General features: G+C 47.3%; 1 protein-coding gene across 1 annotated transcript; it reads right to left on the minus strand.

The window, feature by feature from the left end:
- Positions 1-2,180: 2,180 nt before the first annotated feature.
- LOC135815102 (tyrosinase-like) lies at positions 2,181-10,022 on the minus strand. The gene is made up of 2 exons (XM_065328349.1): positions 8,054-10,022; positions 2,181-2,603 (listed from the first exon to the last, which is right to left on the minus strand). Exons 1-2 carry the CDS (start codon positions 9,699-9,701, stop codon positions 2,467-2,469), a joined length of 1,785 nt encoding a protein of 594 aa, XP_065184421.1. The 5' UTR covers positions 9,702-10,022; the 3' UTR covers positions 2,181-2,466.
- Between the last annotated feature and the right edge of the window lie 5,552 nt (positions 10,023-15,574).

The raw sequence follows: 15,574 nt of genomic DNA on the forward strand, positions 1-15,574 counted from the left end.
GAACCAGAGAAAGCAGAAATGCTCGCGAAGGTATTTGAGCGCCAGTGCACTCCTGCTCACGGTACAGGTCCAATACCAGCACCAGCCGACGACTGTCCGAATGAATTATTCTCTCTGCCAGTCTTGGCCGAATCCTCAGTGTACCGGGTGCTCCGAAGGCTCCCGCAGCATAAGGCAACAGGCGGGAACATCTCGAACAGGATCCTCCGAGAGATCGCACCATGTATAACGTCCTCTGTTACCAACCTGTTTAACGCTAGCCTCACCTTTGGTGAGTTTCCTAGAGCCTGGAAGCTGGGAACAGTAATCCCCATATTTAAAAATAAAGGTAACCCGTGTGATCCCTCCAACTACCGCCCTATAACCCTACTCCCAGCTATTGCGAAAGCACTAGACAAGATTGTGGCCACCAAATTCGGTCACTATCTCGAGGTCAACAACATCATTGTCCCGGAACAGTTCGGCTTTGTCCGTGATCGCTCCACAGTTGACCAGCTGATACAGCTCACTACTAAGATCGCCTCGACCATGGATAAACGCATCCCTTACGATGCTGCATTTCTCGATTTTGCGAAGGCCTTCGATAAAGTGCCGCATGACGTGCTTCTCCAGCAACTCGGGACTATCTGCGATGCTCCGGCTACGAGTTGGTTTCAGAACTACCTCGATACGCGTACATTCAGCGTCCGCGTCCAACACCATCTGTCCTCCCCACGTCCCGTCAAGTCTGGAGTACCCCAGGGTTCCCACCTCGGGCCATTGCTTTTCCTGGTACATATCAACAGCCTACCCAGTGCCTCGAAACGCAACCAGCACGCTGATGTTTACCTGTTCGCGGATGACACCGCCGTCGGCCAAGCACGAACCAAAGGTACCAGCCCAATGGAGACTGCCCTGCAGGACACATTTGCCTGGGCCGACCGAGTAGGCGGAACCTTCAACCCATCGAAAACCGTTGTTATCTCATTCGCTGAGGAAGGAGCTGCAGAGACCATCCGCGGTATCCAGCCGTCAACCAGTCACCGTCACCTGGGAGTGTTGTTGAGTGAAACACTTAGCTTCCAGGAGCATATTGAACAGACAATAAGCAAGTTTAGACAGCGCTGCGTTCTTCTGTGCCATATGGCTGACCGTTTAACAGGAGACATCGTCAGGAAGCTGTACCTTACGTATGTCCGCCCCACAGCAGAATACGCCGCCCCAGTATGGGAGTCCTCCCTCTCTGCTGCACAGCGGCTGACCCTTGAACGGCTGCAAGCCAGAGTAGCTCGCACAGTCATGCGACTTGAGAGATGCCCTTGCCCATCAGACGAGCCCAAGTCATCATTGTTTAAACAGCTGGGGTGGCCAAGTCTATCCTGGCGCAGGAAGATCGCCTGCCTTATGGAATTCTTCCATTTGGTCACCACCCAACCAGAACTTTTTGAAGCAGCGGGATACTGCCCCACGCGTAGTCGCCGCCGCCAACTCGCATTCACTCTGCCACTGGTTGGGAAACACGCCGGGAGGTCATTTCTCTTCCGCACCGCTACTGTCTGGAATGCCTTGCCCGCAGACCTGAGAGCCACAGCCTCGCAGTCCCTGTTTCACAGTCACATTTGCACGCACTTCTCTGACACCAAACACAATGCCACTCCTCACTGACATGCCTCTGTCCTCCTTCTTTGTGCGTTGCGCTTATTCTTATTAATTTTTGTGTTTCTGTTTCGGTACATTTCGTATTTCAAGGCATATCCCGAGGCTATAGGTATCATTGATTAAAGGACCATTCTGGAACATTCAGCATAATTGTATTTCTCTTGCTAGGCTGTTCATTACGAATTATTAGCCCTCCACTGTCTGCTATCTCAACCCTACAGCCTCCCATTATAATGGAACTCCCTTCAATTTAGACTACGTCTTTGGGAAATCCTCAAATATATAATAATATTATAAAATGTTGCGCTCCGCTGCTGTCATGGGAAGCTGAGCATCACGGCATCATGACAACTATGGCATGCCGCAGTGGTCACTGAGTTTGACATACCAGTGAGTTGCCAGTGCTCCGGCTGGAGCAGGGTGCAGCCATGTGCAGGTACTGACTTAGTCTATGGAGATGGTAACAGCGCGAAGATGAGCCGAAGACTAATAAAAGGCCCGGTTGGTTTGGGCTAACGACCACAACTCAAATCCACTGAAAGTCTTCCTGTAGAGGTTAAATCATCAGTTGGGAGCTTTGGCAAAGTCGTGACACAGCGATGCACTAGGCCAGGTGAAAAGAGCCGCGCGTCACGCTGTATACATAGCTCCCATAAGCGGTTCAACATTTCTACAGTTTAGAATAGAAGAGAATGAATAGTAGATAGCAGCGTATTTTGAGTTGTAGCCGATAGCCTGGCACGAAAGCCTCAGTCATATTTGCGATAAATTGAATTTCAAAACTGTAGCCCAATACATCGGACCACGAGACAATTTTAAAAACGAGATCTAGAGCAATTTGTAAAGTTGCGACACTAACGCTGAAACCATGCCAAGCAGACGTCCATATGCTGATTTTCCAACAGAAGTAGGCAGAGATTCGGATGATGAAAGAGGTGGTCTTGGCATTATTGTTGATGCATTTGCTGCAGACAAATAGAAATGACAGACGAAGGTTTAGTAAACTACTTGGTTCTGTTCACCAGGGGCGTAGGAGGGGCTTGGGAACTGGTATGACCAAAGGACGGAGCGGGTTGCGAAGGTCCCCTGGGATTTTTTTTGTAAAAAGACTCAAAATCCTGTGTTCTGGGTACTTTTGCCACATTCTTTACTAATTTTAGTCATAGAAATTTATGGCTCACATGCAGAAAACTAAGTTACCGTGAACCAAGTGCACCTAATAGTCATATCGAGTCGAGTAGGCGTCAACTCAAACAAAAGTCAAAGAGCTGACGGGTACGGGTCCCGAGATTTTTTATTACGGTTTTGCACGTTCCAGACGGACCACACTTTTCGAAAAGTGGTACGGCCATGGTGGTGCCAGTCGTAGCGGGTGCCTTTGGAAGGTGAATCACCTTCCAAAGGCTGCAGGCAATAACTCTATAACTGCACAGAAGAGGTGTTTGCCGCTCCAAGCCATGGCATAAGTGCGACCCTTGTAAACAGAGAAGGAAGAACCACTGGCAGTGTTGGGTCCAAGTACATGATTGTACATGTACGTCGAAATGAAGGGAAGCGGCGAGTGTTGCGAATGGAACTACAGTCCATTTCAAAACTATAGACGCGTGAACTCATACGTACGAGCCGTACGTACTGTAGCGCACGACAGCCGTGAGTTTTGCATGAGTGTTTTCTGGTTTTCAGATGTGTTTTTCAGGTTTTTCTTCGTCGCCGCGGGAAATACAAAAGATGCAAAACACGCAAAGTCGCAAATGAAAAGGTGTGGGGAAAGTCTCAAAAGAAATGAAAGTCTCAAATGAATCTTCTTCTTGTTTGCATTTTCTGAGTGCCTGACTGTAATGGCTTCCAAGGCCCGTAAGAATCTCAGTGATGCCGAGAAAGATATGATTAGTCGTGTTCATTGTTTCTTCGAACAAGAGCTGGATTTTGATTGACGCTTGAGTATCCGAAATCCTCGTCGTCGAACTCATCTTGCAACTGGCGTGAGTGAAACCACTGTCACTCGTTGTGTCAGGCGAAGGGAACAGGGAGGCTCAAATCAAATCAAAAAGAGAAAATAATTATAATTATCATCTCTACTGTATTTCACCCAACAAGATCCAAAACATGCAGAAAAGAAGAGAAAAAAAAGGCAGGAGGCGTGATGAGATTCGAATGCCCCACACTTGTACTGGAAATCACGGATCGAAACCACGAGGCTACCAGGACCCGTACAAAAATGCACCCGCGATGGTCTGGCAGCACTGTCTCAGCAGGAGCAAAAATCCTAAACAAACTGGTCAAACCCTTAAAACAAACTGGTCAAACCCTTCAAAACAGAAATTACATGTAAAACCGGAAAACCTGGCCTAAAAATAAACTTCAATTGTAGCGAAAACAAAGTATATAGCCAGAATTGTGAAGCGATGCAGAGACGGAATCTGGAGAAAAAACTAAAAATATTTAAATAAATCCCATCGAATTTTGCAAAACACTACGCGTCTATAGTTTTGAAATGCACTGTACATGTATTATTATCGGCACGGAACAACCACAAACTGATACATGTAACTGATAGTGATACTCTCAAGAGATTGCCTGTCCATAAAGCTGCCGGTGGTGACATCCCAAACCGCATTCTGAAGGAGACCGCTGGTGTCATTGCCCACTCCCTCTGCAAAGTCTTTAATTTAAGTATAACACAAGGCCGCCTGCCACCATCGTGGAAAACGGCGCAAGTTGTACCAATATATAAGCAGAGAGGTTCCACAGCTGAACCCCAGAACTACCGCCCTATTTCTCTCTTGAACTCGGTCGCCAAAGTGCTTGATTCGATTGTCGCGCGCCGTCTTAGCAGGTTCCTTAGGAATGAAGATGTAATAGTTTCGGATCAGTTCGGGTTTGTACACGGTCGGAGCACAGTTGACCAACTGATACATTTAACGGCTAGCGCCGCCAAGAGCATGGACAGCAGCCAGGAGTATGATGTGGTCTTCTTGGATTTTGCCAAGGCATTTGATCGCGTCCCGCATTCTACCCTTCTGGCCCTTCTACAACCACTATGCAACCCAACGGCTACTACTTGGTTTGCAGGTTACCTTGAAGCTCGCAAGTTACAGGTCAAAGTTGGCGAAGACCTTTCCCCCCTCGCCCCTATCTCGGCGGGAGTTCCTCAAGGTTCCCACCTTGGCCCATCCTATTTCTCCTGTACATTAATACCCTCCCGAGATCAATCCCTGATGGCAACAGGACGGAAACATACCTCTATGCTGATGATACTGCGCTGGGGTTATCCCGACCGCCAGCAGCAGCACCTCAACAGCTCCAGTCAGCAGTGAACATGGTGATGGACTGGGCTGCTACATTTGGTGGCAGGTTTAATGCCGCTAAATCCGTGCGTGTTGTATTCGGCAAACTTGACCCCGCCCAGACTCCTGCCCCAGCACTGCGTGTGGATGCTGCAGACCTATGTCCCTCGACTACCCACCGCCATCTAGGAATCACCCTGGATCCCCGCCTGTCTTTCCAGACCCACATCAATAGTGTCACCTCCAACTTTCGTCGTCGCGTTGTTCTGCTATCCTACATGTCACCCAATCTGACCCCTGCTCTCATTGCCCGCCTCTACAAAGGATACGTCCGTCCCTCCATTGAGTATGCTTCACCTCTGTGGAATAACAAACTGACCGCAGGAAATATTGACACTTTGGAACGATTGCAAGCACGCGTGGCCAGGCAGTATTTACACCGTCGGAAAGTGCCCATTCCTCATGGCATGGAGAACGTGTTTGAAGCTGCTGAATGGGAAAGTCTTGCGTGGCGGCGGCATATACATTGCCTCAAACTGTTTTACCATTTCACCCGCCAATACCCGGAAACCCTCAATAATCTCAACATAGTTCTATCCAAGAGTGCACGACGTCCCCACTTTTACCTCCTGCCCACTCACACTGGTCCCTGTTTCCGATCCACTCTACTACATTCCATGATCACCACGTGGACCTCCCTGCCTACCGAGATAAGGATATCTGAAACCCGTGGTGTATTTAGCCGGCACGTTAAGTCCCATTTCCACAGGTATAGATTCCATACTCGAGGTTTTCTCACTTCCTGATTACCCCCCTTCTTTACCAGTACCCTTTTCGCTTGCTTTTACTCAGACTTCTTATTTAATCTCTTCACATTAATCTTTTTTTATCGTAATATTTTCTTCCTTTTAAGAATTGCACCCTATTGTACACGCATTGTACACGTATATTTATTCTCGGAGACCCCCTTGATTTAGGCTTCGGCCTTTGGGGAATCCCTCAAATAATAATAATAATAATAATAATAATAATAATCTTCACTAGTCTGAGGGAAAGAGACAAACGGGAAAAGTCTGAAGAAAAAAATTGACTGTCACCACCAGGACTCGAACCAGGGACCCTCGCTTGTAGCTAGCGATGCTCTAACCACTGAGCTATGGTGTAGTCGTCATCCCAGCATAGACTGTTCAACATTTTCTTCAGAGTTCGTAACTCACACTTCCTGTGAATCCACACAGGCGGGTGGGACGCAGCCCTCACTGTACCCACACACTAATAATAATAATAATAATAATAATAATAATAATTTAAAACAAAGGTAAGTTATGGGTCGCAAATATCCACGCAAACACACATCCAGTCATAATAAGGCACTTGTCATAAGTATCCGAACGTTTTCGGTCCCTTCTCATCAAGGATTATACAGGGAATGGCTCAAGCTGGAAAGACTAAAACTTATATAGCGTAAAGATAATTAGATAACAACACTCGTGACAAGGTGGAAAATTATCAAGTTTAGCACGACACAAAACTCGAAGGAAAATAATAATAGTGACAACAACATAGTGAGCAAATTAAGTTACATTGTTACCACCTCGACGAGGAGTAACACCAAACAATTGTAGCGACAACACATTTTCTTTCTGTACGCAAAGTTCAGGATCTAACTTACGGATATACAAAGCTTCTAACACAGCCAAATGTAACGCACATCTACCACGTGACAATATTGAGAAAACATTATCACTGTACAACTCACGACAATTGGTACGGGCTGACAGATGTTGCTTGATTGACGAAGTGCGATTCTTAGCTCCATTGGGTGTTGTCTCCTCCAATGTCCCGTCATCTCGCCTCTTGTCGTGAGTTGTACAGTGATAATGTTTTCTCAATATTGTCACGTGGTAGATGTGCGTTACATTTGGCTGTGTTAGAAGCTTTGTATATCCGTAAGTTAGATCCTGAACTTTGCGTACAGAAAGAAAATGTGTTGTCGCTACAATTGTTTGGTGTTACTCCTCGTCGAGGTGGTAACAATGTAACTTAATTTGCTCACTATGTTGTTGTCACTATTATTATTTTCCTTCGAGTTTTGTGTCGTGCTAAACTTGATAATTTTCCACCTTGTCACGAGTGTTGTTATTTAATTATCTTTACGCTATATAAGTTTTAGTCTTTCCAGCTTGAGCCATTCCCTGTATAATCCTTGATGAGAAGGGACCGAAAACGTTCGGATACTTATGACAAGTGCCTTATTATGACTGGATGTGTGTTTGCGTGGATATTTGCGACCCATAACTTACCTTCGTTTTAAAGTATTATCCGCCTCCGACCTCTTTTAAAAAATAATAATAATAATAATAATTTTTTCTTCAGACTTTTCCCGTTTGTCTCTTTCCCTCAAACCAGTCAATATTTTATGACTTGGGGCTCCCCGCGTGCTAGTTTGTACGTGAAGTGTGTGGGTTACAGTGAGGGCTGCGTCCCACCCGCCTGTGTGGATTCACAGGAAGTGTGAGTTACGAAGTCTGAAGAAAATGTTGAACGGCCTCTGCTGGGATGACGACTACACCATAGCTCAGTGGTTAGAGCATCGCTGGCTACAAGCGAGGGTCCCTGGTTCGAGTCCTGGTGGTGACAGTCAATTTTTTCTTCAGACTTTTCCCGTTTGTCTCTTTCCCTCAAACCAGTCAATAATAATAATAATAATAATAATAATAATAATAATAATAATAGGGTCCTCCTGCACAGTGCGGATAAGCAGAGTTCTCCCATGACAAAAAAAGGTAATTTTGTGTGCCAATGCCAACATTTCTGCCAACAGACTACCCCACCCCACCTTGTGACCAGGTAAATGAATTCTAACATGGGTAATGCTGGTTAACTTCCTTGAAAGTATTCATGGAGTTCATGATCACGCAGTTCAAAGCACTATGACTTCTAACTGTGTTGCAGAACAACAATTGAATAAATAATTATCATGTCAATAATTTGACTGTATTTAAGTACAGTCATGTTCTTCAGTACTGTCTGCTGTTTGAGAAACAGGATGGTAACTTGTAAAGTAAACTATAGAAAAATAAAACTCAGAAATTCCACAGTATCAACAGGCTTTTCATTCTACTCACGGTTATTGCATTGATTGTACTCCTCGGCGGGTCGCTCAGGCGCAGTGTCCAGCAATGGTAGTGTGTCGTATACGTAGCCAAAGTCAGTACTCCGCTTCAGAAACTCCTTGTTCCGATAGACAGGGAATGAGGGAACAATGCAATCATTCGCATTGTGTCCTGGGTCTCCACCCGACTCCGGGATATATTGTAGTGTGCCGAGTTCCTGCAGCTTTATTATGAAGCGTTCAAACATACGATCCACCATGGAGTGATGGAGGTAGAACACGGGATCATTAGGTGACATGGCTCCGCTTGCAAGCACACCTCCTGGATACATATGAACGGCGTTATGTATCTCCACGACGACGCTCTCGTTTGCTAAACTGCAGTAGCGTTTCCCAGGTACAGCAACACTTCCTTCCAACGCAGCGCGAAGGCTGGATGGACACCCTGGAAATAACTTGTGATGTGGAATATCGTAGTGGGTAATGTTTAACAGTATATCCCAAGCATCACGCGTACTTGGCAGCCACTTGACAACTTTATATTCGTGTTGTCCATAGTCTCTGCGGACAAGTGGTATTCCTACATCAAACTGCGAAGCATTGCATAGGCTTCCTGGTCCACGTTTTGGTGTTCTTTGAATAATGTTGGGCTCAGAAAGTGGAACGGCAAAACCCGCATTGAAACAGATGACCCTAAAATCACGGAATACACCCACGAGTGAGGTTTCATTGCCGTCAAAGATGTCAGCATGAGTGAAGATATGATCACGATTCTGCCGATCCATCCAATCCCAATAGGGAGCCGCTAATGAGTCGTTTCCAGATACTCGTTGAAGTTCTGATTCGAACAACAGCATAAAATACCGGTGCCAAGTTGTGAAACTAGGGCCATCATGTGCAAAGTCCACACCAGTGCCTTGGTTTTTAGCAAAAGAACCTCCCGAATCTTTAGCAGCGTAATAGTGAATCCAGGCCAGAAACTCATAGGCTGATATTCCAAACTTGAAGTCCTCCGCCGTTAAATTGGATTGCAAGTGGCTTGATTTGCTAAAATTCTCCTCTGAGATGAGAACACCATAGCGACTTGGACTTTTGCTTCTATCATTCATATCTGCAATGGTTTGTTTGACATAATCACGCTCATCATCATTCAGTGCCATGTAGTTTCTGCGTACCAGAGGTGTTTTGCGTTTCACACAAACACTCTCATCAGCAGTTTTCACGTAACCGAACTTACACTCGGTGCAGTCATATCCAGTCCAGTTCCCCTCACACTCACAGATTTGTGTGAACACTCGGTTAGGCCATGGGTAGCGCGATGGCTCCGACACAGGATTCTTCAGATAGGCAAGAACATGGGCTGGATCATCTGGTGTTTCAACATGACAGTGTGAGCTTTCGATACGCTTACAAGCGCCACGACCTGGTCCACCACATTCCGCTCCGCCGGAATTTCCCACAGTGACAACTGGGCAGCATTTCTGTTCACGGAGGTCGTTATCATTGAGGCAAGCAATGGGAAACTGAGCGCTAGTCAAGCGAACCACCAGCAGAACTAGGGCGGAAGTCAGTGAAGACAGGACGAAAACGTGGCCTCGGAATCCATGTCTCGGCTGTTGCTTTTGGCGAATTACGGACACTGCCGAGTTCCAGAAGTGCATTGCTGATTGGTACCACACGCGCTAAGGGCTGAATATTTGAACACCGTGCTGCTACAAGAGGGTGTGAACATCACCTTTGCAGCGATCGAAGCAAACGGAAGGAACGAAACACTGTTACGTACACGCATATGCTGAAAGAGGGCTGAATTCCCAGGCCGTTACTAAAGTCTTTGTCTTATTCAAGAAAGAATATTGTGTGACAAATGTCACTGCTCTAGCAGTCTAGGCATGTGCCCTAGAAATATGTCAGGATCACACTCACAGTGCCACGTCGCTATCTGGCCCACGCATGTTCTGCCCATTCCATTCCAAACTGTGCTACTAAACCTCCGTTTCTTTGGGTGACCCAGATATAAGATGAATGGCCTTACACTAAGTTTTAGTTACAGTTAGTAACACCACGGCCATGGCATGATCGCATCCTCGTTGCCACTTCAAGCACTTGCACGGGCTCACGGTAAGTGCAGTGCTGCCAAACGGTCCGATTTTCTAAGGCTCTCCCGAAAACCGGTCCGAAAAAGGAAACGTCCGAAAAGCAGCCAGAATCAGTACTTTCCTATGCAGAAGTCCTGTATTTTCACTTTTCAGCGCAACTGAAGGCACAAATTACTGTTCGTGTACTCATGTAGTACAGTAGTCTAGGCCTCAGCGGCATTAAAAATAGCATTTAAAAATTCGCCTTCTGCAAGAAAGAATGTTGTGTGAAAAAATGTTACGGCTCTAGACATGTGCTGTAGTGTAGAAGTACAGCATCAGACAGCTCCCTATTTGGCCCAGGCAGGTTCTGCCCATTCCACTCCAAACTGAGGTAACCTCCGTTTCTCTGGGTGAACCAGATGGATGGCCTAACACCAAGGCCAGGGCATGATCCCATCCTTGTTGCCAGTTTTGCCGCCAGTGACCAGGTGACTTGCATGGGCTCACGGTAAGTGGGGCCAGTGCAGGCCAGGTAAGGAGTTTGCAGACTTGCAGACTTGCAGTGCATGCAAGTCATTCAAATCAGACTCTCTCTTCTCTTCCGTAGAATTTAAATATTAGTGTTCACAGAACTGAGTTACTTCCAGCTGGAGGCACTTACTGACAACGATTCACCTATTGTTTAGTATTGAGGTGCGCAAAGGAGTTGTCAGTTTTCAAGTGGGGAATCGTGGGTCGCAACAGTACCTGGTATTGTACTACCCCACATGACTGCCATGTAGAGTACAAATGTACTAACGCTTTATCATCCTGAAGTGAAGAGTGAAGTGGTTCTTGCCTGCAAGTGTGTACATTTTGTAGTGCAATCATGTACATCACATGTACGGTACATGATAACAGATGGGAATGCCAGTGCCCGCATGAGGGAAGCCTAGCCATTGCAGCCTCAACACGTCTTCATGCCAATGAAGTCGTACCCTGGAATGCCATGAGAGCGTTCCTCGCCCGGAGAGGAGTCGCACTTGACAAACAGCCCGGAGTTCGCCCGATTGGCATAGGAGAATGTCGCCAGCGCATTGAGGCCAAGGCATTGGCACTCGCCACAGGCACTGATGTGCAAGATGTATGTGGAGCCGATCAACTCTGCGCTGGTACGAAGGCAGGCATCGAGGCCGCGGTACACGCTATGAACGAGCTCTTCAACAGCGAGGAAACGGAGGGCATCTTGCTCCTGGGTGCCTCTAATGCATTCAACTCCATCAGCAGCCATGATCCGCTGCCCTCTGGAACTGCCGCATACTGTAAAAGCCATTATTCTAACGAGGCGCATATATAACGATATCCCAAAATTGACTAGTTTACGTGTACCAAAGGTAACGATTCTCACTCATTCTCAACGCTCAATACTAAGACAATAGGACAGTATATGTGTCAATTTCTGTATAACGATTTCTATTTTAACGACAGATGTCTCCTCGTTAACTCGTTAGAGTTAGCACTTCGTTATTATATCGCTTTTACAGTACTCTGGCCACGCGCAAGCCAGGTTTCTATTCAACTCGTATCGAGGCTTCGCTGTCATCATTCTCAAAGGAACAACCCCCAGTAATATCCATGTCATTCTAAGTCGTGAGGGAACCACCCAAGGCTGTCCATTGGCAATGCTGATGTATGAAGTTGGAGTGCAACCTCTTGTCACCCGGCTGAAAGATCCAGAACAGCATAATTATTCAGAATTGGCATGCTGACGATTCGTCCTGCGCTGGCTATCTGCGTAGGGTAAGGGCCTGGCTCTGCTCCCTTCTCGAAATTGGTCCAGCATATGGCTACTTTGCTGAGCCCACCAAGAGTGTCCTGATTGTCAAACCTCAGTTCCTGCAGGAGGCACAAGACCTTTTCAGCGACCTCCAGGTGGAAGTCACACTATCCAGCCGATTCCTAGGAGGATGCATTGGTGATGAAGCGGGTGTACAGCAGTTTGTCAGCAACAGAGTTGCATCGTGGGTTAAGAGCGTGGAACACCTCTCTGATGCTGCCAAAACATACCCACAAGCAGCTTACTGCGCGTTTACACGGTCCTTCTCCTGCGAATGGTCATACATTCAGAAGGCCATGAAGCCGAGTACGCCCCGCTACGTGACATCATTCGGCAACAGTTCACGCCTGCTGTCCTGGGTAGAGAGGTCCTCGAGCGAGAACATCAGCTACTTGCCCTCCCTGCCAAGTAATTAGTTCAGTGGCCTCGCCATCACCGACCCCACCGAAACAGCACCGGGTGCCCATGCAGCGTCGAAAGATGCTACTCGGACTCTGGCGCGCTCCATCTGCTCCGGTCAGCCAGTGGTCATCAATGACCATTCTCGTCATTGCCAACTAGCGACGAGTCAGGCAAGCAGGATCAGGGACGAGCAAGCAGGGGCACTCAGCAAGGATCTTCTTCAAGACCTCCCCAAAACGGAACGGCGCACTCTCTCCCGCATCGTCGACGGACATGCTTCCGGCTGGCTGACCGTCCTACCGCTCCGTCAGGAAGGCTACGACATGTCCGCAACCCAGTTTCGGGATCAGCTGACAATCCGCTCCGGCAGGCAGCCCAACCAGTGGCGTGCACCGAGTCTTGAAAGGGGGGTTTCTAGAGTTGGTAAATTTTTTTGGGGGACCCACTGTATAATATTATTATTGTATTTGTGCGCATCCCCCGAACATCCCGTCGGAGATAACGGCGAGGGCTAGGCCTAGGGAGGAGGGAGGGGGGGACTCAAGATCAGGGGTGCAGGGCACCAATGAATACTGGTGCTGATGAGATGCTGGGCTCGTCCGACTGCTATCATCAGATCATGCCGGCACAAACGCGTCTAAGAGGGAACCAGGTACAGAGGTAGAAAAGACAGAAATAAGAGTAATGAGGAATGGAGGGAGGGGACGATGTTGCATGAAAATGTTGGTACATGTATAACCGGTAACAGGATAAAACGGGTTACCTTTTACATACCAGCACTTGAAAAAGCATTTGCAAAGAGGGTGCAAAAGTCAATGTACTCGTATACAATGACATGTTTGTCATATTGAACACGTAACAGTTTGATAGGCCTAGCCGCCCAGGCTACACTACAGTCTATAAGACTAGTAATATCACTATGTCTATGGTACTTCACTAGTCCACTCCAGGCATGTTTGTTTCATCAAAACACTGCTTACATTCGACGGATCTTTCTTTCTGTTCTTATGACGAAGTTTTCAGCATTGTGCATGTGTTGGCAATGTTCCACATGATTTCAATAAAGAGTTATGGGCCTTGGTTCGATGGAAGCTTGCGGAAGAAAAGCGAAGCTCCGCGTCCTTGAGTCGCGGCCGGAGCCAAGCTTCGTTCTGAAGCAGCGCAAGTGGATCATGGACTGGGCGCACATTTTTACGTCTTCCAGTCGACAACGTTTTTGACGAACATCTCTGCTGCGCACATGAGCGAGAAAGAAAGGCTGTGGAGATCTTTATTTGAGTCAACAGTTTGGAACGAGATATCGTCAATCATATCCTTGAACTGACTTGCATCGCGCGTGCTTTACTCAAATTTCGAGACAGAACGGATTTCTTGAACGTCATCGCCAATCCAGGAGCGAACCAGATCTAGAGATCGATCTCTCTGTCGCTACTCTCCACTGAAGAAGGAGAGAATAATGTATTTTGAACTGCATGCAAAGCAACTCTCTCTCTCACTTCGAAATAAGGACATAGTCACTGTACTGTAAACTGCCCGTCGATCGACGCGTATGCAGGATAACCAATCCAGTAGGCACGATTTTCCTTTGGCAAGATTGCCCGAAAAAAGGTGGTTTCCAGACACCAAAAAACTCATACGGTGCACGCGCCTGCCAACTCTCTTCCGTCTCACTGTGACGGATGTGGCGCCCCGTTCACCCTGCAGCACGGCCTTGACTGCCATAAGGGCGGCCTTGTCAAGAGAGGCCACAACGACCTCCGTGACAGTGATGCCAAGCTTGCCGACATTGCCTTCGGCGGCGTCACCATCGAGCCGATCCTCATCCCGGAACAGGACAGGAATGGTCGGCCTGTGCTCCAAGCAGATTGGCTCGCTCGCGGAGTATGGGAAGGCAACCGGGTGGCGTTTTTCGATAATCGCATCGTAGATGCTGACGCATCCAGTTATGCCAAGGCCAACCTGTCCTGGAATGCCATCGCCAACAAAGCAGCTGCAGCGAAGAAGCGGAAGTACAAGCATGCCGCTGAAGAGCTACGAGGCTCCTTTACTCCTTTGGTGTGTTCCACTGATGCTGTCCTCCACCGCGAGTACAGTGCGTAGTCTACCAGAAGCGTCTCGCCAGCCGCTTAGCAGCGAAATGGGAGAAGCCCTTCTCTGCCATGATGGCTTGGGTACGCGTGCGCACTCAGTTCGCCATTTTCAGCGTCTGCGAGGCTCCCGTCGCCGTCTTATGGGACTCTCCGTACATGACGGTGCCGACGTTGGAATCGGTCACTGAGTCATGTTCTCGTTCTGTTTTTCTAACTTATTATACCTTTTCACTCTGTTAGATAATCACGACCGCCCCAACTCACTGAGCCATGGTAGCCGGCGGGTGCAACAAGGAATGTAAGAATAGAAGTTAGAGCAACGAATACCATGCATACTCTCACAACTCATGGTCCTTTATCACTGTCTTTTTCTCACTGTAGCTAGCTCCTCATTGTTTTTTTTGGTTTTTTTTTTTACCAGGCGTGGGCCATCCCCTGATTTCATAGGTGTCAAACATTTTTACGTTTTTCAAAAAATAAATAATCTGTCCTAGACGACTGTAGCATTCAGGACCAGATTGCAGTATTGCCAATCACCAGCATTTGTCTGTACAGTAAATCCTGTGTTTGCCGGACCCTGTACCAAGCGGAATTCTGTATTGACTGAACATAATATTTTCATACATGAAAAAAACATGATAACAGATTGTATCAAGAGTACATGAAAACCTGTTTTCATGACTATTGTACTCTTGATTGTATTCATACTCAGTATATTCAGCCAAGCACATGCACAGTAGGTCGGAAGGGTCCTCGACTACACTAGAGAGACCAGTGCTAGTATAGAGTCTTGTACAGGCACGAGGCGGCAGCACAACAACACAGCATGCACATTACGAAGTGACAAACTCATTTTTTTCTTCTTTTTTTTACAAGAAACCACACACCATTTGACGGCACAAAGCAGCAAGGCAGCGATGAGACATATGGAATGGCTGGAGTGGGAGTCTGGGAGAGAGGCAGGGGCAGCTTGACCGACCATAGCCTAGGGTCTCGGCTTCATTGCAACCCAGCGCTCCACAAAAACAAAAGATTACAGAATACACGTGTACGCAAGGGGGGGGGGGGGGTAGATACCTGGGATTACGGGGAAAAGTATGCACAATATAAATAGTTATTAGAGAGTCAACGAAGTGAATGGAGGAGGG

This window comes from Sycon ciliatum, chromosome 4 (genome assembly GCF_964019385.1).
Source record: "Sycon ciliatum chromosome 4, ocSycCili1.1, whole genome shotgun sequence".
Classification (NCBI taxonomy): Eukaryota; Metazoa; Porifera; class Calcarea; order Leucosolenida; family Sycettidae; genus Sycon; species Sycon ciliatum.

Bases quoted from the DNA above. Each gene is read 5' to 3' on its own strand.
- LOC135815102 (XM_065328349.1), bottom strand. From the start codon at position 9,701: ATGCACTTCTGGAACTCGGCAGTGTCCGTAATTCGCCAAAAGCAACAG. The intron at 2,604-8,053 runs GTGAGTAGAATG...ATTTGTCTGCAG, and splicing joins GTACAATCAATGCAATAACC to CAAATGCATCAACAATAATG.